This window comes from Pinus tabuliformis, chromosome 1_2 (genome assembly GCF_031772625.1).
Source record: "Pinus tabuliformis cultivar Carrire ecotype Pingquan chromosome 1_2, CPIR1, whole genome shotgun sequence".
NCBI classification, from domain to species: domain Eukaryota; kingdom Viridiplantae; phylum Streptophyta; class Pinopsida; order Pinales; family Pinaceae; genus Pinus; species Pinus tabuliformis.
In genome coordinates, this window is record NC_142298.1 from 573,157,266 (window position 1) to 573,178,700 (window position 21,435).

Genomic DNA, 21,435 nt, shown 5'->3' on the forward strand with positions numbered 1-21,435 from the left:
CAAGTGTATTGTATTATTCCATGTATATAGGGGTGTGACATAGGCATAAAGAAAGGGCAAAGATGAAATAGAAGCAGGCGTAATCATTATTAGTCCTTGCATTTTAGAACTGGATTAATTTTATTGCAAGTTGACTGTTTCCATTACAAGTTTGATGAACTCTTGTCAAAAGTTTCAACTGTCATTAATTGGGACATACAAACACTTGGGACATACAAACACTAGCAGACTCAAGCCAATGAGTTCAAAGACAAATAGGGTTTTTTTAGTTACACTGCGTTCATTTTTAATCGAAATACTTGTTTTTATAAATTTTTGGGATGCATGCATTACTTTATATAATTTTTAAGGTGCAGGAAGGGGAAATTAATTGTTTCTCTATATTTTCATTAAAATAATTAATGATAGTTTTTAATAATGTATTAATGGTGATATAAAGTAAACTCCATACTAGAATGACATCCTAGAGAAGATCCTACAGAACCAGAGAAGACCCCTTTGTGTAAGTCTAATCAAATTACTCAAATTATCAATTTTTTTGGAAGCATGCAATTAGAGCGAATGAGTTCCATTTCAAACTCTGAGAGAAGGAGAAGTTCATAATAACAAAGTACATAAAACAAAAAATGATAATATCCACAGTTAAATATTGGTTTAGACAACTGATGGAATGGAATTCATGGACTTTACAAACTGCAATGGAATTCATGGAATTTACAAACGAACATATGCTGCAAAATAAAATGAGATGAGACAAATAGGGTTTTTTAGGTTACATTGCATTCATTTTTAATCGAAATGCTTGTTTTCATAAATTTTTGGGATGCATGCATTACTTTCTATAATTTTTTAGGTGCAGGAAGGGGAAATTAATTGTTTCTCTATATTTTCATTAAAATAATTAGTGATAGTTTTTAATAATGTATTAACAGTGATATAAAGTAAACTCCATACCGGAATAACATCCTAGAGAAGATCCTACAAAACTAGAAAAGACCCCTTTGTGTAAGTCTAATCAAATTACTCAAATTATCAATTTTTTTTGGAAGCATGCAATTAGAACGAATGAATTCCATTTCAAACTCTGAGAGAAGGAGAAGTTCATAATAACAATGTACATAAAACAAAAAATGATAATATGCACAGTTAAATATTGGTTCAGACAACCAATGGAATGCAATTCATGGAATTTACAAACGAACATATGCAATGGAATTCATGGAATTTACAAACATATGCTGCAAAATAAAATGAGATGAGATAATAATATTTACAGTGCTATGCATTTAAACTTAAATTTCCACCCCGGACCTACCAAGTACTGTCAACTGTCCATGTTTACCTTAAATTGGATTAAGCTTTAAAATGTTACTTTAATTAATATTTTTCAATATAAATTTCTCATTTATTTAAAAAATTAAATATTTGCATTCTTCAATTTATGTTTTACGGCATTTCCTTTACAACATCTGGTGCAAATGCTATAATAACCATTCCATGAATAATGTTTTCTCGTTTGTCTTCTTTCACTTAGATTAATATTGCTATAGGAATATGAAAATATGATACGAGGAAATCTAACCCACACAGGTCGGTCTTAACACGAGGGTACCGTGTGAACAAATTGTCGGCCTTAATAAGCCCTAACGCATGTCATATAAAAGGGACAAATCAGTGGCCTTGAATAGGATTCAAGAAGACAGATAGGATTCAAGTACACGAAGTTTTTCCTTAAAAGAGGGAGACATCTAATCTGTGAAAGTGAAAGGATTGCCTGCAATGGACGGGTTTTACTCTGCCATTGGAAAGCGAGGACGCAGGGAAAATGAGGTTCCAGAGAACAATGATGGAAATAAGAGGCGGAACTTTGGCACTGGTAGAGAGCGAGCTTTGCCTGGCGCTGACAGTACTGTGTATCGCATACTATGCCCTGCTAATGTGGTAGGAAGTGTTATAGGAAAGGCGGGTAAAGTTATAAAATCTGTGAGTCAAGAGACGCGTTCGAAGATCAAAGTTATAGATGCTGCTCCAGGCGTTGATGATCGCGTGATAGTAATCTTCAGCTCACCGTCAGGCAACGGCAAGGAGAAGGATTGCAATGAGAATGAAGTTGAAGTTGAACCTGTGTGTCCTGCTCAGGATGCTCTTCTTAGAGTGCATTCTGTTATTGTTCAACAATCTTCTTCTGGTAGAGATAATGACGCCGTCGACAAAAAGAGACAACACAATGCTCGGTTGCTGGCTGCTAACAGCCAGATTGGAGGTTTGATTGGAAAAGGTGGAAATAACATTCAAAAATTGAGGAGCGAATCCGGGGCACAAATTCAGATACGGCCAAAAGATGAGCTGCCAGGCTGTGCTTTTAGTTTTGGTGAAGTCGTTGTCATATCTGGAGATGCAACCGCTGTCAAGAAAGCACTGTATGCAGTTTCAGCTTTTCTGTATAAACACCCACCTAAGGAGCAAATTCCTTGGACTGATATTTTATCTGCAACGAACCCAACTTCACTCCTTCCTTCTGGTGTGCCCGCATTATTTACTCCGCCAAATTATGTTCCACAACGAGATTCACTGTTTGCTCATCACAGTTCAGGTGCTCCAAGAGTAAATGCTATTTATGCCTCCGCCCATTTACCAGCACTGGGAGGATATGGAAGTGAAGCTCAAAGTTCAATATGGCCTCTTCCTTATAACACTGCTCATCCCATTGCTCCAAAATATGGGAATTCTGCTGTTGAGAAAAGTCCGGAGGAGTATGGGAATTCTGCTGTTGAGAAAAGTCCGGAGGAGTTTTGTATTCGAATAGTATGCCCAAATGATAAAATTGGACGTGTGATTGGTAAGGGCGGCAATAGTATCAAAAGCATGATGAAAGACACAGGAGCAAGTATTAAGGTTCAAGACCCACAATTAGAATCAGATGAACGTGTAATCGTAGTTTCTTCAACAGAGTTGTCTAATGATGGTGTTTCACCTACCCTTGAGGCCGTTCTTCAATTGCAAGGAAAGACTTGTAGTGACAATGACACTGATGGTGGTGGCATTTGTACAAGGCTTCTTGTTCCGTCAAAGCACATTGGTTGCCTTCTTGGTAAAGGTGGCAACATCATCAGTGAGATGCGGAAGCACAGTGGAGCAAATATTCGCATATTTCGCAAAGAGGAGCGGCCAAAATGTGCCTCCCAAGATGAGGAGCTCGTTCAGGTTACTGGAGACCCCAGTGTTGCTAGAGATGCACTTATCCAAATTACAAAAAGGCTGAGGGGAAATATTTTCAAAGATATGGATGGTGCTACCAACACCCACACATTGCCTCCTCCTTTGTCTAGTCTATCTGTGCCCAGTGCGATTCCTCTTTCAAATTATGGAACTAGGCAATATGACCTGGGATTTCCCAGGTAAATCAGGTGCTACATTGTAAAATGTTTCTTATTGTAATTTTTAATTTATTTTCTAAATGCAAATTATTTTATATTATATAAAAATATAAAAAATTATATTATATGATTATTATATTTCAGTTTGTTTAATTTATTTTATTTAAATTCATTAAGTTAATGAAATAAATGAACAAAATTCAAAATATATTCTTATATTTGTAATTAAAAAATAATTTATTTTGCATTTTACTTATAAATCATTTTTGAAAAAAATAAAGATTCAAAATGTAATCAAAATTTTCTGGGGATGAAATTTCTTTCCTTTCAATAATGTTATTGTATACACTAGTTAGCTTTTTATTGTGTATCTTAATTATATTGTTGATATATTAATCTTTATAATTTAAAGAAAATTGTTGTTTTTAAGCATTTGATTGATATACATGCTTGTGGCAAGTATTGTGTTTTGCTGCGACACTAATTTTTTATTTTTACACATCTATAGATTTAATGTGCTCTTGTAACATTGGATAGATCAGTTATATATATATATATAGATATTAAATTGTGTTTTCTTATATACATAGATTTAATGTCTTAGATAATTAGGTTGTGTAGGTTATATAGTGTAATTTTGCAATTTCAACAAATTTGACTAAACATTATATTTAACCAATATATATAATAGAAAGGCTACTCAAATATTTTATGCAATAATTTTTTTAAAGACTTTACTTCATATGGATATTGAATGTTTTATTTATAAACCACATTATATTCATTAAAATATTTTTTTCTTAATCAACATATTTTTAAATAGGCTACTTAATAATATATATTAGAATTATTTATTTAGATTCTACAAGATACAAATATTGAGTTATCTTATTTATTTGTATATATTTATGTTAAACACTTCTATCTAACTATTTTAATATAAACATAGCTTATATATATATACTACCATTTATGGATATTTCAATAAAATATCTTCTTAGGAGTGAACCTACACTTTACTACAAGGAAGAAGGTACTGAAATCATTTTTTGTAATTTTGTAAATTGACCATTTACCATATATGGGTAGAAGTTCTAAGGTGAATAGCAAATTCATTGATTTGTTGTAATATTTTATATTTGTATGCAATCATATTTTATTGTTGAGAAATTCGCTTGAAAAATTATATATAGTTGTATATTTCATAGCTATTTATTACTAAATTTCAAATTTACAAGTAGTATTTTTATGTAGTGTCATATTCATGTTTCCTCTTACATGAGAGGAAATGTCTAAGTTTTACTTTTCAGGGTTTTCATATCTGTCAATTAACTTACTCAGTTCATAATTGCATGACAATGCAAGGTTTTAAAAAATCTAAAATATGCATAGAATAATTAAACCTTTCAGTTCTCTTAACAACTATAGTGCATTATCATAACTCTTTGAATTCTCTTAATAACTATGGTGCATTATCATAACACAACTTATTTGATTATTTTTTCTAATTAAAATATCAAGATCCTTTCCTCACGTGAATCATGTTGAGCACCTTCTGAATTTTTTTATTAAATTAATAAGAACAGTGGTCTTTCTTTATCTCTTATTGAAATCTCAAATGGTTTTTGTTGGGAAGTTGAAATCTAAAATGGTTTTTGTTGGAAAGAACATGAGATATGTTAAAATGGCTCACTCAACCACCGAGAAATAAATGAATATGAAATTTCAATAAATACAGAGGGATAGATAACAATTTTTTTGGTGAAGATTGTGCTTTAGGAGGCACATACTGCAATCAAGAAATAAACTATAAAACAAAGGAATGACCACAGTCATGGTTTGCAAAGCGCGACTAAAGAATACGAAGAAAAAAAATCGAAATGAAGAGGCAAAGAGCATTTCCATGTTTAGAAAGGTCCAGGCCATAGTCGAGGAACTCAAAAGTCTATCAAAAGACAAAGAAGAATTTGGTGCAAGGGGGAGTGACATGGAGCAACAGGTTATGTCATAAGCAAAGAAGTCAGTTGCAAATCTGAGAGTAGATAAGCAAGACTCTGAGAGGAAAATAAAGCTTGGAGAATCCCACCCAAAATTAGATGATGTTTTTCAAGACCATAAAATTGAAACCCATTATGAAAGCATGCATATAGATGAAGAAAATGCAACAAAAATTGCAGAGAGAGAAGTTGATGCCTTTGTGTGTGAAAAATAGCAAGAGAAAATAAATTCTCAAGGACTCCACTGTAATGTGGATGATACAGATGATGGTGAATCCCACTGTGATGAGACACATGTTAATTGGGTTTGGTGAAGTTAAAATTCTCAATGAAATTGACAATTAACACATGCATGTTCGGATATCCCACCATAGTGTGGATGAGCATTATGTTGATGATATGTGTGGTTTCTTTTTTGAAACAATGATTGGTTGTGGTAATATAGTAAGTGAAATGTTTGATGAAGGATTGAAGTTTGAAGTTGCCACTATAGCAACAAGATATGAAGCAGTTGGAACTACTCATGAAGCAATATGTCATCTAACAGTAGTTGATGATCAAGAACAAGATAAATTGATTGAAGTGTTTTTTATGAGAATATCCACTAACCACATAATAGTGGAAGATAGTTTCATTGAACTTGAAAAGAAGGCAAAGAAGAAAGATGTAGAGTAGGAAGCTCTCACTAAAGGGAGTCATATTAAATATGTTTTTAACATTATTTTTGAATAAGCGGGTGTTCAAAAGAGCATGGGAGAAGAAGTTGAAAACAAGGTTGATAAATTTGATGCAGATTTGAAGCTCATTGAAGAATGGATTAAAAAACCAATAGAAAAAATGCATGCGAGTCTTAAAGCAGCAATTGGAATAAAAGAATTGAATGAAATGGTGAATATTGATCTTCAGTGTGCAGATTACAGGAAAAAATCAGCAGTACATGATGATGAAAGTGAAAAGAATGATATGAAAGACAAATATGAATGGATTGAAACCATTTTTCAGCAATGGCGTCAAGAAGAGATAAGATTCTTCTATCAAGAAATATGGCAGAAAGAAAGTCAAGAATATAAAGCACAAGAAGAAGAGAAAAGAAGACAGTTTGAAGATGCAACGTTGCAGCAACAATCCATGGTTGAATGAATATTTGAAGAAGAATGTGTAGAAGACAAAATCAGATTGTGTTTCAACACAAATTCAAGAAAAGTCAAAGAAAAATTGCAGTAGCAACAAGTAAAGGAATATGGAGCCTACAACAAGAAAGTGCAACAAAGAATGAAGCAATTTCGAGGATATAAAATTTCGAAGAAGAGAAAAAGAAAATGAAAAATTTTGGAAGTCTTGAATCATTGTAAGCTTAGCTGAGACATAGACCAACAGGCATGTTTGAGTGATAATTGAGTCAATTTTTATTGTAAGCATAGTAGGCATAGTTGAGTCACGTTGACTTATGTTGAATCATATGGTCATAATTAAGGGGGATTGTTAGAAATTGTAATTACTCCCGCATCAGGAGTTGGCTAAAATTAGAGAGTTAGTTTACTGAGTGTTGAGTGTTGAGTGTTGGAGTGTTGAGTCATGTAGAGTTAAGTGATAGACGAATTTTAGTGTGTAGTTGCATGTCAAGATATTTTAAGCAAGTCACTATTTGGAAAAGGGTAAATACCCTTCACTGAGTTCATTGTAAGAATCAAGTTTTGTGTGATCAATAGAAGAGTAGCAGCTTGTGTGATTTGTCTCCTCTGCCTTTCCAGCATTCATCACACTGAGCTTTCTGAATTATGTTTTTAATGTGTGTTCTCTGGTAGTTCTTTATTTCATTATCCATCCTTCCTGTGAGTTGTTGTGAAATCTTTTACCATCTACAAATAAAGCATTGAAAAATTATTTACCTAGCCACATTCTCTGAACACAATAAAATTTTCTATGCCACTGTCACTTGCTTCTTTCTAGATATGGAAACCACCCATAAAGACTGGGTATACATACAATCTAAGAGTGTTTCATCTACAAGGTTATGCAAACGCCATTCTATCTCTACATAGTAGAATTTATCCAATTAAACTAATCAAACATTAGGGAGAAATATCAAAAGGTTAGAATTACTCAAACTGCCATGAATAAATGCATACAATGTAATCTCTACCAACTAGATTTATATTTAGGGGTGAAGTACTAGTAGAATGTTGAAAATGATATTTTATTTTATCAAACTAAAAGACTTCTGGAGAGAATAATCATATTTACAATAAAAATTCTCCCAATGTAATATTTGTTAGAAAGAAAATGTAATCAAAACTTATTCTTAGTATACATATGGCAAGGCCAACATTTTTTACATTGTGATTAGAAGAATGGTAATTCGTAAGTGTGTTGGTTTAATAATCACATGGCGTGAGGTTGATTTAGATGGTTACCATTATATCTCTTAGGTGCTTATGATATGCCTCTTAAGTAGATATTGGTAGTTTGGGGGATTTGAACCTAGAATATCAGGGTTTCTCTATAGGTAGTTATCTTAAACCATGGGGGATCAGGGTTGCTCTGTAGGTGATTAGCCTCTTCAAATTTTATAGATGGTTTTTTTCTTTGGTTGAAGATTTCTTTGTGGAAAATAAGCTTCATGACATTTGAAAAGCTATCTTGAGCTATTTTTTATATTTTACATGAAATGGTTCTTAATCTAACATGTTTTGAATCCATATTTCTTCCACGTTTAGTTTGTGACAAATTTCATGTGCATGCTACTAATAGATATGAGATAAGTAAAAATGGCAGAAAACAATTTCAAGATACTATATGAAGTGATGTTGTTTATACTTGCAAGTGATCTAATAAATGGTACCTTAAATTTTGTTAGGTGCCAATGACTGCAATAGGTGTAGTACTATTGGAAAGATTAGGAAGATGACCACTTTTGATTGTATGCATTGATATTGCAACTAAAATCAAATTGCTAAAGACTGCAAGATGAAGATATATTTTCATTCTAACCACTAAGTTGAAAATAATGTGCTTTGAGGTCTCTGTCAGAGGGATGAGAATAGGTTTCTTCCTAGTAGGATTGCCATTTTACATACATGCATGTCTCAAACTTTCCATCATTTCTTTACAAGCACACAAATATAGCTAATTCCTTTTATTTTTATGTGGAGGTTGCATAGGCCATAATGTAATCTTGTGTCGTGTATGCTCTAGAACATTCAAACTCACATAAATAAGAAGAAAAATGGGACTAGTATCAAAAGAAGCTATACAATGTTTTCAAATGGCTTGAGACTTGCTTTCATGTCGAGAATAATCTCAGACATTCTATGTGCTATTACTTAAGCAACATTTCTTGTTCTATCTAGCACATATATTTCTTGTACAAGGCTCCATAATGTAATTTCCACAAAATAAAATCCATGTCAATTGAACGCCTTAGATGATTGATGTACTACATCCTTGTAACCGAGTCAGTTATTTGGGTTAAAACATATTTATATCATTGATATGAAATCTTTGGCCTTTGATTTTATATGTAATAGAGTCATGGAACAAATACACATCTTGCCAACATTGTGAACACATTGGCCTTAGATGGGTGTCTATGGGATTTCTTCTTTTAATATTATTCATCTTGCTAATATAATAATGTGTAGTTCCTTATTCTATTTATGGATTGTTTTGTATCCTTTGAACATTGTTATATTGCAACATTCTCTTTGGGTATGGGTGCATTTCCATGGATCATAATGTCTGAGGTGAGCACTAAAAAGGAAAAAGATGATAAGGATAAGGAAAAATAGACAATATAAAATGTTTTATTTTCTATTACTCTATTTACCAAGTACAATTTTTTCTGTTTGTCTTAAATTTGTCATGTAGCAATTGGTAACATAATTTTCCTTCACTAATATGACGATATATTTTTGCTCTTTTTTTTTATCTTTTCTGATCGAGATAACACATTTCTTTAAAGGGTGCTAGTTCAATGGAAGTGCATCTTTCTTGCATGTAGGAGGTTGGTGGTTCAATTCTATCGTGCCTTAACATGAATTAATCATTTAACAAAAAAAAATCACATTCTATATTTTTTTTCTAGAGAAATTTTTTTATTGTTTCTAGAGACACAATAACTAGCATTAAAGGTGTACTGTCACTATAGAGACAACATGATTTTAACCGTAGCTATAGTCTCTTCAGACACAAAAATGAATTGTCTCTTAAGAGACAATAATACTTGTGTTCTATGTTGTCTTTATAGAAACAATTTTTTGAGATAATAATTTAAGACTCTTTCTTAAAGATGATATTTACAACAATTACAAGTTTTTTTTTGTCTCAATTTAAAACAATTCACCCAAAAAATATTTTAAAATTTTATTTAAACCAATTTATGTGGTGGTGAGAACTTCATGCTAAAACTGATGTAGAGAACATGCAAACGATTTCCATACATCTTGGAGAGAATGAATGCAAGTAAAAGCTAAAGTTTATTGTCATTAATATATAGTCATGTTTCATCTACTTACTCAGTGATGATATACTGGAAAATAGGATTGTCACAAATCGCATACTAATAATTCTAGTATAAACTTCGCAATATAGACATTGAATTATAGACTCCATGGAATCTTTTGTTCATATTTTAGTTCGATATTAAGTAGGCTTGATATTGTCTAATTTGGTGGAAGGAAACCTAGAATGAATGGTACAATTTACCTCAAAGTGCATGACGCTCTTTATGACAACCCAACTTTTGTGCAACACTTGTTGTCAATTGTAGAGAATCTAACACTGGAATCAAAGATGTAAATGAGGTTATTCTCACTTATACTTATTGAAGAAGATTTTTTTATTTTTGTTTATATACATATATAAAGGGTTTAATTGTAGGTTACAAGATAATATTGAGAAATTCTAGGAGAGTCTCTCATTGGGGAGATTGGACCAAAGCTAAAAAATTAATCTAAAGAGGTAAGAGATAACTAAGTGCTAAGATAATCAAAATTTATCATACAAACATTGAGTAGTTGGGCTAACCAACTATAAAAAAAAAAAAATAGTAGGGGAAGAAGCAATGTATAGCAAAATCATAACATTAACTACGCAGAAGGATAAAAGTTTGTCATGACAACCTGAATGCAATTTAGTTGTCTCCAATAGTGCCTCCTGCTGATGGACGGATGTGAAGATGTTGTGTAATCGTAGTTTCTTCAACAGAGTTGGCTAATGATGGTGTTTCACCTACCCTTGAGGCCGTTCTTCAATTGCAAGGAAAGACTTGTAGTGACAATGACACTGATGGTGGTGGCATTTGTACAAGGCTTCTTGTTCCGTCAAAGCACATTGGTTGCCTTCTTGGTAAAGGTGGCAACATCATCAGTGAGATGCGGAAGCACAGTGAGGAAAATATTCGCATATTTCGCAAAGAGGAGCGGCCAAAATGTGCCTCCCAAGATGAGGAGCTCGTTCAGGTTACTGGAGACCCCAGTGTTGCTAGAGATGCACTTATCCAGATTACAAAAAGGCTGAGGGGAAATATTTTCAAAGATATGGATGGTGCTACCAACACCCACACATTACCTCCTCCTTTGTCTAGTCTATCTGTGCCCAGTGCGATTCCTCTTTCAAATTATGGAACTAGGCAATATGACCTGGGATTTCCCAGGTAAATCAGGTGCTCCATTGTAAAATGTTTCTTATTATTATTTTTAATTTATTTTTTAAATGCAAATTATTTTATATTATATAAAAATATAAAAAATTGTATTATATGATTATTATATTTCAGTTTGTTTAATTTATTTTATTTAGATTCATTAAGTTAATGAAATAAATGAACAAAATTCAAAATATATTCTTATATTTGTAATTAAAAAATAATTTATTTTGTATTTTACTTATAAATCATTTTTGAAAAAAATAAAGATTCAAAATGTAATCAAAATTTTCCGGGATGAAATTTGTTTCCTTTCAATAATGTTATTGTATACAATAGTTAGCTTTTTATTGTGTATCTTAATTATATTGTTGATATATTAATCTTTATAATTTAAAGAAAATTGTTGTTTTTAAGCATTTGATTGATATACATGCTTGTGGCAAGTATTGTGTTTTGATGTGACACTATTTTTTATTTTTACACATCTATAGATTTAATGTGCTCTTGTAACAAAAAAATATACTACCATTTATGGATATTTCAATAAAATATCTTCTTAGGAGAAAACCTACTCTTTACTACAAGCAAGAATGTACTGAAAGCATTTTTTGTAATCTTGTAAATTGACCATTTATCATATATGGGTAGCAGTTCTAAGGTGAATAGTGAATTCATTGCCTTGTTATAATATTTTATATTTGTATGCAACCATATTTTATTGTTGAGAAATTCGCTTGAAAATTTGTATATCGTTGTATATTTCATAGCTATTTATTGCTAATTTTCAAATTTATAAGTAGTATTCTTATGTAGTGTTATATTCATGTTTCCTCTTACATGAGAGGAAATGTCTAAGTTTTACTTTTCAGGGTTTTCATACCTATCAATTAAGGTACTCAGTTCATAAGTCCATGACAACACAAGGTTTTAAAAAATCTAACATATGTGTAGTATAATTAAACCTTTCAATTCTCTTAACAACTATAGTCCATTATCATAACTCTTTCAATTCTCTTAATAAATATGGTGCATTATCATAACACAACTTTTTTCGGATACACTTATTTTATTATTTCCTCTAATTAAAATATCAAGATCCTTTCCTCACATGAATCATGTTGAGCACCTTCTGAATTTTTTTATTAAATCAATAAAAACGCTAGTATTTCTTTATCTCTTATTGAAATCTCAAAAGGTTTTTGCTAGGAAGTTGAAATCTCAAATGGTTTTTGTCAGAAAGAACGTGAGATATGTTAAAGTGGCTCACTCAACCACCGAGAAATAAATGAATATGAAATTTCAATCAATACAGAGGCATAGATAACAATTTTTTTGGTGAAGATTATGCTTTAGGAGGCACATATTGCAATCAAGGGATAAACTATAAAACAAAGGAATGACTGCAATAATGGTTTGCAAAGCGTGACTGAAGAATATGAAGAAAAGAAATTGAAATGAAGAGGCAAAGATCATTTCCATGTTTAGAAAGGTCCAGGCTGTAGCCGAGGAACTCAAAATTCTATCAAAAGACAGAATAATTTGGTGCAAGGGGGAGTGACATGGAGCAACAGGTTATGTCACAAGCAAAGAAGTCAGTTGCATATCTGAGAGTAGATAAGCAAGACTCTGAGAGGAAAACAAAGCTTGGAGAATCCCACACAAAATTAGATTTTTTTCGAGACCATAAAATTGAAACCCATTATGCAAGCATGCATATAGATGAAGAAGATGCAACAAAGATTGCAGAGAGAGAAGTTGATGCCTTTGTGTGTGAAACATAGCACGAGAAAATAAATGCTCAAGGACTCCACTATAATGTGGATGATACAGATGATGGTGAGTCCCACTGTGATGAGACACAGGTTAATTGGGTTTGGTGAAGTTGAAATTGTCAATGAAACTGACAATTAACACATGCATGCTTAGATATCCCACCATAGTGTGGATGAGCATTATGTTGATGATATGTGTGGTTTCTTTTTGAAACAAGGATTGATTGTGGTAATATAGTAAGTGAAATGTTTGATGAAGAATTGAAGGTTGAATTTGCCACTGTAGAAGCAAGATATGAAGCAGTTGGAACTACTCATGAAGCAATATTTCATCTACAGTAGTTGATGATCAAGAACAAGATAAATTGATTGAAGTGTTTTTTATGAGAATATCCACTGACCACATAATAGTGGAAGATAGTTTCATTGAACTTGAAAATAAGGCAAAGAAGGAAGATGTAGAGTAGGAAGCTCTCACTAAATGGAGTCATATTAAAGATGTTTTTAACATTATTTTTGAATAAGCAGGTGTTCAAAATAGCATTGGAGAAGAAGTTGAAAACAAGGTTAATAAATTTGATGCAGATTTGAAGCTCATTGAAGAATGGAAGTGAAGCTTGAAGTTAAATATGGCCTCTTACTTATAACCCTACTCTTCCCATTGCTCCAAAATCTGGGAATTCTGCTGTTGAGAAAAGTCCAGAGGAGTTTTGTATTCGAATAGTATGCCCAAATGATAAAATTGGAGGTGTGATTGGTAAGGGAAACAATATCATCAAAAGCATGAGGAAAGATATAGGAGCAAGTATTAAGGTTGAAGACGCACAATCAGATTCAGATGATCATGTAATTGTGATTTCTTCAACAGAGTTGGCTAATTATGGTTTTTCACCTACCCTTGAGGCAATCCTCCAAATGCAAGGAAAGACTAGTGGAAGCACTAGTGACAATGACAATAATGAAGGTACCATTTGTACAATGCTTCTTGTTTCATCAAAGCACATTGGTTGCCTTCTTGGTAAAGGTGGCAACATCATCAGTGAGATGCAGAAGCACAGTGGAGCAAATATTCGCATATTTCGCAAGGAGGAGCGACCAAAATGTGCCTCCCAAAATGAGGAGCTTGTTCATGTTACTTGAGACCCGAGTGTTGCTAGAGATACACTTATCCAAATTACAAAAAGGCCGAGGGGAAATATTTTCAAAGATATGGATGGTGCTACCAACACCCACACATTGCCTTCTTTGTCTAGTCTATCTGTGCCTAGTGTGATTCCTCTTTCAAATTATGGAACTAGCCATATGACCTGGGATTTCCCAAGTAAATCAGGTGCTCCATTGTAAAATGTTTCTTATTATTATTTTTAATTTATTTTCTAAATACAAATTATTTTCTATTATATAAGAATATAAAAAATTGTATTATATGATTATCAAATTTGAGTTTGCTTAATTTATTTCATTTAAATTCATTAAGTTAATGAAATAAATGGACAAAATTCAAAATATATTCTTATATTTGTAATTAAAAAATTAAGAAATAATTTATTTTGTATTTTACTTATAAAATGTTATGTAAAATTATACTTTATAAATAATTTTAGAAAAAAATAAAGATTCAAAACGTAATCACAATATTCCATGGATGAAATTTGTATTGTTGACAATTAATCTTTATAATTTAAAGAAAATTGTTGTTTTTAAGCATTTGATTTAGATGTATATCATGACCGTGCATTGATATACATGCTTGTGGCAAGTATTGTGTTTTGTCGTTACATGATTTTTTATTTTTATACATCTATAGATATAATGTGCTCTTGTATCATTGGATAGATCAGTTATATATATATATATATATATATATATATATATATATATATATATATATATATATATATATATATAATTGTTTTTTTTGTTATATACATAGATTTAATGTTTGAGATAATTAGGTTGTGTAGGTTATATACTGTAATTTTGCAATTTCAACAAATTTGACTAAACATTATATCTAACCAAGGGACAGTTTATAATATCAATAGTTTTAAGAAAGCCTTTCCATGTGGTAGGCATTGCCTTGTCTAGAAATTTCATTTTACAATAATGCCGTCTCTCGATGTTGAAATATAGGGGTCTTAGAATGGACTAGTTTATGTTGTACATGTAATGCATGTTTCTCTAGATTGTTAATGTGTGTTGTGGCACTTTTTTGGATTTAAAATAAATATGAGTCCAAATTGAGAGGAGAAAGAGGTACTGAACAAGGGCTTTGTGGAGATCTCGCGTGAGAAAATGGAGCACCAAGCCCCAGGCCAGCAACAACCAGTTATGGGGCTTGTCAGTGGTCCACCTTAGATGCCCTATGGTACAACACCTTATCAAACAACTCAGTTGGTTGCACTTGTTGCTCTAATCTTTGTTGTTGGAACTATTCAGTCTCCTGACCTGGACAAATTACTATATATTGAGCCTATTCCTCTCGTCCAAGGCAATTCAGATGTATTATCTGAGACAGGATAGTGCGCTGACCTAAGGCAAGATAGCTCGATGATCTAAGGTAGATAGCTCACATTTTCCTAGGCATACTCTCTGGGGAATAGTGCGGCTCTGAGGCACACTATCTCTTTGAAACATGCAAAGCTTATCTCTAGGAATAGTGTGAGCTTTGAGGTGGAGTAAAAGGATGAAGTTTAACCCTCTTGGAGACCTATGGTAGACAGAATTGAAGGGATGTTTGTATTGGATATTAGAGGGTTGGATTGACAATTGTGGGAGGTTATCGTGCTGGTCAGTATTTGTCTATGTAATCTTGTCAAAGATATGTTATTTTTTATGTACAAATTGGATTGAATTGGACATCCTTTCATAAGGAAAGGTTGTTGGGATTTTCCTCTTGGAGTGGGGTTTTCCCAGGGTAATTTTTCGTGTCTCTTGTTCATTTTCTTACTTTGATTTTTATTTTCCTATGGATCTTAATGATGGTTGAAATTTTCATGTATAATACTTAATGATTTTCAAATTGTATCATTTGAAGCAGTTATCTATTCGAAAATTGCTCTAGCCTTATATGATACTAGAAAAATCAACACTTCTTTCAACCTCAGGTGTTAGGAGTAGGCAACCAAGCTCCTCATTGGTTGTAGAAGACTTTGGTAGGGAACTAGTGCCTATTTTTCCCACGTCGCCCTTGGCTATCAGACTAAGGAGACCTTGAGATCATTGGCCCATTGTCAGATCTCCCTTACGCTCTCTCTCTCTCTTTACAGGTTCTTCTATTGTGTTGTCCACCTTTCGACAAACTCACTTAGCATTTAATATCACTGTACTTTTCTCAGTTCTAAGAAGTGATATATATATAGATTTATATATATATATATATTATATAATATATATATATATATATATATATATATATATATATAGATATAGATATGATATATATATAGAGAGAGAGATATATATATATATATATATGTATGTATGTATGTATGTATGTATGTATGTATGTATTTATGTATGTACATACATATATATATGTATGTATATATATATATATATATATATATATATAAATGTTTCTTCCTTGTATTATTTTTGTCATTTTTTGGGTGTTGTGCTGGCACTCCCACATTTTTTCATATTGTTTTGTACTCTTTAGTCTCATTGACCTAGTTTTGTTGTCAGTTTTCAGACATCAATACAGTTATGTTAGCTTATACTAGAATTAAAATGATAGAGGGTTGTGGTTTACTGTGCTTTTAGAAATCTTTGGGTGGGTTGTGTCTCTAAGTCTCACTAGTCACTTTTGTCCAAACTAGACATAAATCAAATCTATTGATCTATTACCTCTGACAGCATTTTCCAGGAGTTTCTAGATATGCAATCCTGTGAAGTAGATGGAAATATTTTTCATGGTAGTATGAATACTTCCTTTTTCATATGTATGATGGGTTTTTATTTTTCTGTTTGATATTTTATAAGGTTGTGCTCGAGGATAAAGAGCGGTTTTTTTTACTGATTAAAAATTGAATTTCAGTGGTGAAAGTGGCGCAGGCAAAACAGAAACTGCAAAAATTGCAATGCAATACCTCGCAGCACAAGGAGGTGACAGTGGAGTAGGTGATAAAATATTGCAGACAAATCTTATTCTGGAGTCATTTTGTAATGCAAAGATGCTAAAAAATGACAACTCTAGTAGATTTGTAAGTTGTAATCCTTTTAATTCTCATATTTAAACAATTTCAGTACATGGGAGATAGAATTGTGATACTTGTGAGTTTGCCATTGCAATCGTGTCTGACTGAATATTTGTGATTCTGGGTAGACAAACATGTTTGTAGCGAAGTCATTGTGTTTCTAGACATGTAAATCCCAGATAAGGAATTGCAAAATTTTAAGGATATTGTGTGAAATTATATGCAGGGCAAGTTGATTGACATGCATTTTGACGGCACTGGCAAAATTTGTGGTGCGTATATTCAAACATTTGAGAAAAGTTTAAGCTTTTTTTTTATTATTGATTGTTTTACATCTCTGTAACTAACTTCACCATTCCTTTTTTCACTATTTAATTTGAAATAGGTTTGTGGAAGATACTAAGATAATGAAGAGAGGTTATTCAGTGGGATTATACCCTAATGTGTGAACTGTGATTTAACAATAATCCTTTTTTTTCTCTACAATTTTTCTCGAGAAGGTGATGAGCAGATGATCATATTATTTGAGTTTGGTCAAATTTATTTGATTTGATATTGTATGTTCTAGAAGCTACAATGCGATAAACTACCTATTTGTACTGTACAGTCAAGAGTAGTGCAATAGTTACAAGGCAAATGATCTTATCATATATGTTATCAGCTTTGTGTTGGGGCTTCTCCTCTTCTTAGAGGTATACGAACAAAATGCTATTATTTTATGCAGTTTTGCTTCTCGTCATTTGTTTAGCAATAACTTTGTTCCATATATAAGCCGCCTTTTCTTTTCATAGCTTATTGTAATAGCTTTCTTAATTTTTATTTTTCAATGAATATTAAGCAAGTTAATAGTAACCTCACTCTACATGACACTAAATTAGGTGGCATGCATTCATTCAATATGATTGCATAATTTTTATACAGTAGCAAGTTGGCCATCAATAATTCATGAATTGCATCTACCAACCTTCAACATCCTCTATGAATTCTAAATATCTCTGCTTTTGCAGAGAACTTTTCATTCTTATCTATGCTTTACTCTTCTCAAGACTCCATTGTGTTTCTATCAATATTTTTTAAGACAATAATGTTTACAACACTATTATTTAAGATAATAACTTTTGAGACACCCGGTTAAAGACAATATTTAAGACAATACACAATTTTTTTTGTCTTAAGTTAAGACAATTTACCCAAAAATTGTCTCAAATATTGTCTTAAAACCCTCCTTTATGTAGTAGTGGGAGAATGGGTGTATCGAGGGAATACATGCACAGAAAGCATAAAATTTATCCTACACGTGAAATTATTTTAGCATTAAGCAAAATATTTGAAATAACAAAGTACACAAATAATTGGGAAACAAAAAGATGTTATAACAATTAACATATTTTTTCATTTTAAACTTTTACACATTGAACTATGTAGAACAACATTGTATGGATTCGGAATGTGTGTAGAGTAAAGTATGTGTGGAATAGGGGAGTGTGTGTAAGAGAATGTGTGTGCAAGGATAGTACATGTGTAGAGCAAGAACTCCTTTTATTTATTTATTTTTTTTCGTTTACATGAAATAATTTTAATTTGAACAATAAAGTTTAAAATAAAAAATTTCAGAAGAAAAGTGGAAATTAAAAAGATAATGCAGCAATTAAAACATTTTTTACATTTTAAACTTTTATATATTCAACTCTACAAAGCAACATACATATCAAGCCAAGGATTTGTGCAAAGAAAAGCATATGTGAAACAAGGGGTATGTGCGGGAGAATAAGTGTATAGAGGCAATGCGTGTGCATAACAAGAACATAAAATTTTCCCACATACATGAAATTATTTAACCTTAAGAAAACACTCTAAAAAAAAATATAGAAATAATTGAGGAATCAAAATTTGTTGTAACAATTAGCATATTTTTTCATTTTAAACTTTTGCATATTCCGCTATGTGGAAAAATAGGTGTATGTAGCCGACAATGTGTCGAAGTAAAGGATATATAGAATAATGGGTACGTGTGAGAGAAAATGTCTGTAGAGGGTATGCATATGTCAAAAAAGAAGAAACAATATTTTCTGCACACACAAAATTACGATAGATTTATGCAGAAACTTTAAAATAAAAAACTACACAAATAATTGGAATATCAAAATCGGTGCCACAATTAACATATTTTTTATTTTAAACTTTTACACCTTCATCTATGCAGAATAATATGCATGGATATGAGAATGTGTGTAGAGAAAAGGATGTGTAGTACAGGGGGGTATGTGTGTGGGAACAAATGTGTAGAGAGAAGGAATGTGTGTCGAACAAGAACAAAACAAATTTTCGCACACATGAAATTATTATGTAGAAACTCTAAAACAAAAAATTCCACAAATAATTGAGGAAATCAAAAGTTTTTGTAGCAGCATTTAACATATTTTTCATTTTTAAGTTTTAGAAATTAAACTATGTTGAACAATAGGTGTATGGAGCCATGATGTATGCTGAGTAAAGGATGTGTGAAACAAGGGGTATGTCCAGGAGAATGGGTGTGCATAGAGAATCTGTGTAGGGAACATGAAAAAAAACTATTTCCACACACATCAAATTATTTTAACTTTACACAAAAACATCAAAATAAAAATCTACACAAATAATTTTCAAATCAAAAGTAGTTACAATAGTTAACATATTTTTTCATTTTAAAGATTTTCACATTTAACTATGCGGAGAATGGGAGTGGGAGTGGGAGGATGTGCATGTATTGAGTGATAATAGAAAATATTTCATGCACCCATATAATTATTTAAACTTTAACTGTAATTTTCAATCATCGATGCTCGTGGATGCTCAACAAATGGATGTTATAATAAATAGTCCCTAAAACTTCTAGGGACTATATAAATGTCATGTTCCCCAACTCATTTATTTATTTATTTTTATTTATTTTTTTAGTTATTTATTTTTTTAATTTCTTTTTGTAGTCAATCATAACAGTAACCATTATCGATGATTATAGTATTCAGCTAGAACACATAACATTAATTTATGTAGTCGATTGGTTTGTTCTAATTTATCTCTCTATTTTAAATAAAGGTGACCATACTCCCTATGTCTATTTCATACCACTTCTAACTATACATATATTCAGTTATAAACACATTCATTAGTTATAAACCCTTGAATACCTAGGGGTGATTCTATCCCTAACCAAACTTTAAATATAATGTACCACTTGGTGATATTGGTAATAATGTCTCCCCTCATATGTTCATGGTTACCCTCATTATTTACTTAGTTCACTTTCCCACAACCTATTGTACATGACCTCAATGCGAGCCTATCTGCTCATGCCCAGCGGTACCTCAGTTATCTAAAAGTGCGACACATCCCTTGGGCCATGTGGCCTGATCCTCCTTCGCATAACAGGGTATCCTCGGCTGTATAAATCCATTTATGATGAAACTTCAAGGGTGCCAATCATCTGGGGATGGATGGATAGCTCATAATGAAACCCTCAAACCCTAATCACTTGAGACCTTAAGCCTTCCTTCACTCCTATCGTCATTTGGTTTTGGCTTGCATTTTCACTCTATTTCCCTTGTTCTCTTGGTCTGGCCTGAGGTTACTCTCTAAGGATGAAGCCTGTCTCGTCAGTGACGAATGTGATCAGAAGGGATCAATGAATGGTTCTTGGAAGTTTCCCATGGTGAATACCTTGTTATACTGGGGTTACTTCGATTCCCTATCGTGACTTCATTTCTTGCACCTGCGGGAACCCTCACAGTTTGATTGCTGCTGGAATTTAAGGTATGCACCTTATTTGGGTATACTGTGGACTTCACTATTTTTCCACCGTTGGTGCTTATCTTGTGAATTTGAATGCTTTTCCCATTTGTTGCATGGTTTTGGATGTAAAGTACGAAGAGGCTTGACGGTGCTTCATGATGGGCACCCCCTTCATCTTTCCATGGCTTTAGCTAAGATAATACTTAACTGACCACTGGGTCTATTTTTCTATGTGATCACTCACTATTCTAGTGCTCACACTACTTAGTGTGCATTGCAGGTTCCCCTTCGGAAAGAAGAGATCCTCACCATTCGAAGGTATAATTTTGGGTTAACTATGTCTTTTGTTTTATTTTTACAGAAGAAGATTAATATCCTTCTTCTCTTTATCTATGCTCACTTTTGTCTCTTAATAATTTTTGTTGCAGTGTGTTACTTCAATCCTAGTTAGCAACTTTAGAATTTTTTTCCATAAATACACCTAGCTAACTCGAGAGTTGTGTACTGATTACAAGTCGGTTCCAAATTCCCATATATTTAAAGGGTCTTATATGGTTTATGACTTATAAGAGGAATGCTCCTCTGGATTGTTTGATATGCTTTGAAAATGGGTGTTGTTCAAATCTATCTTGGTTGATTAGTCGTGGTGTGAATTCAATCATTGGGCAATTC

The 21,435-nt window shown here is 32.3% G+C and overlaps 1 protein-coding gene across 1 annotated transcript in view; it reads left to right on the top strand.

Annotated features, from left to right (window-relative positions):
* The first annotated feature begins 1,779 nt into the window (after window positions 1-1,779).
* LOC149206891 (KH domain-containing protein At4g18375-like) overlaps window positions 1,780-21,435 on the top strand; it is a 24,049-nt gene continuing 4,393 nt past the window's right edge. Inside the window, exons 1-3 of the mRNA XM_089397824.1 lie at window positions 1,780-3,398; window positions 10,683-11,027; window positions 16,833-16,911. Of these exons, the coding sequence (XP_089253950.1) occupies window positions 1,780-3,398; window positions 10,683-11,027; window positions 16,833-16,911 (2,043 nt within the window). The remainder of the gene's footprint in view (window positions 3,399-10,682; window positions 11,028-16,832; window positions 16,912-21,435) is intronic.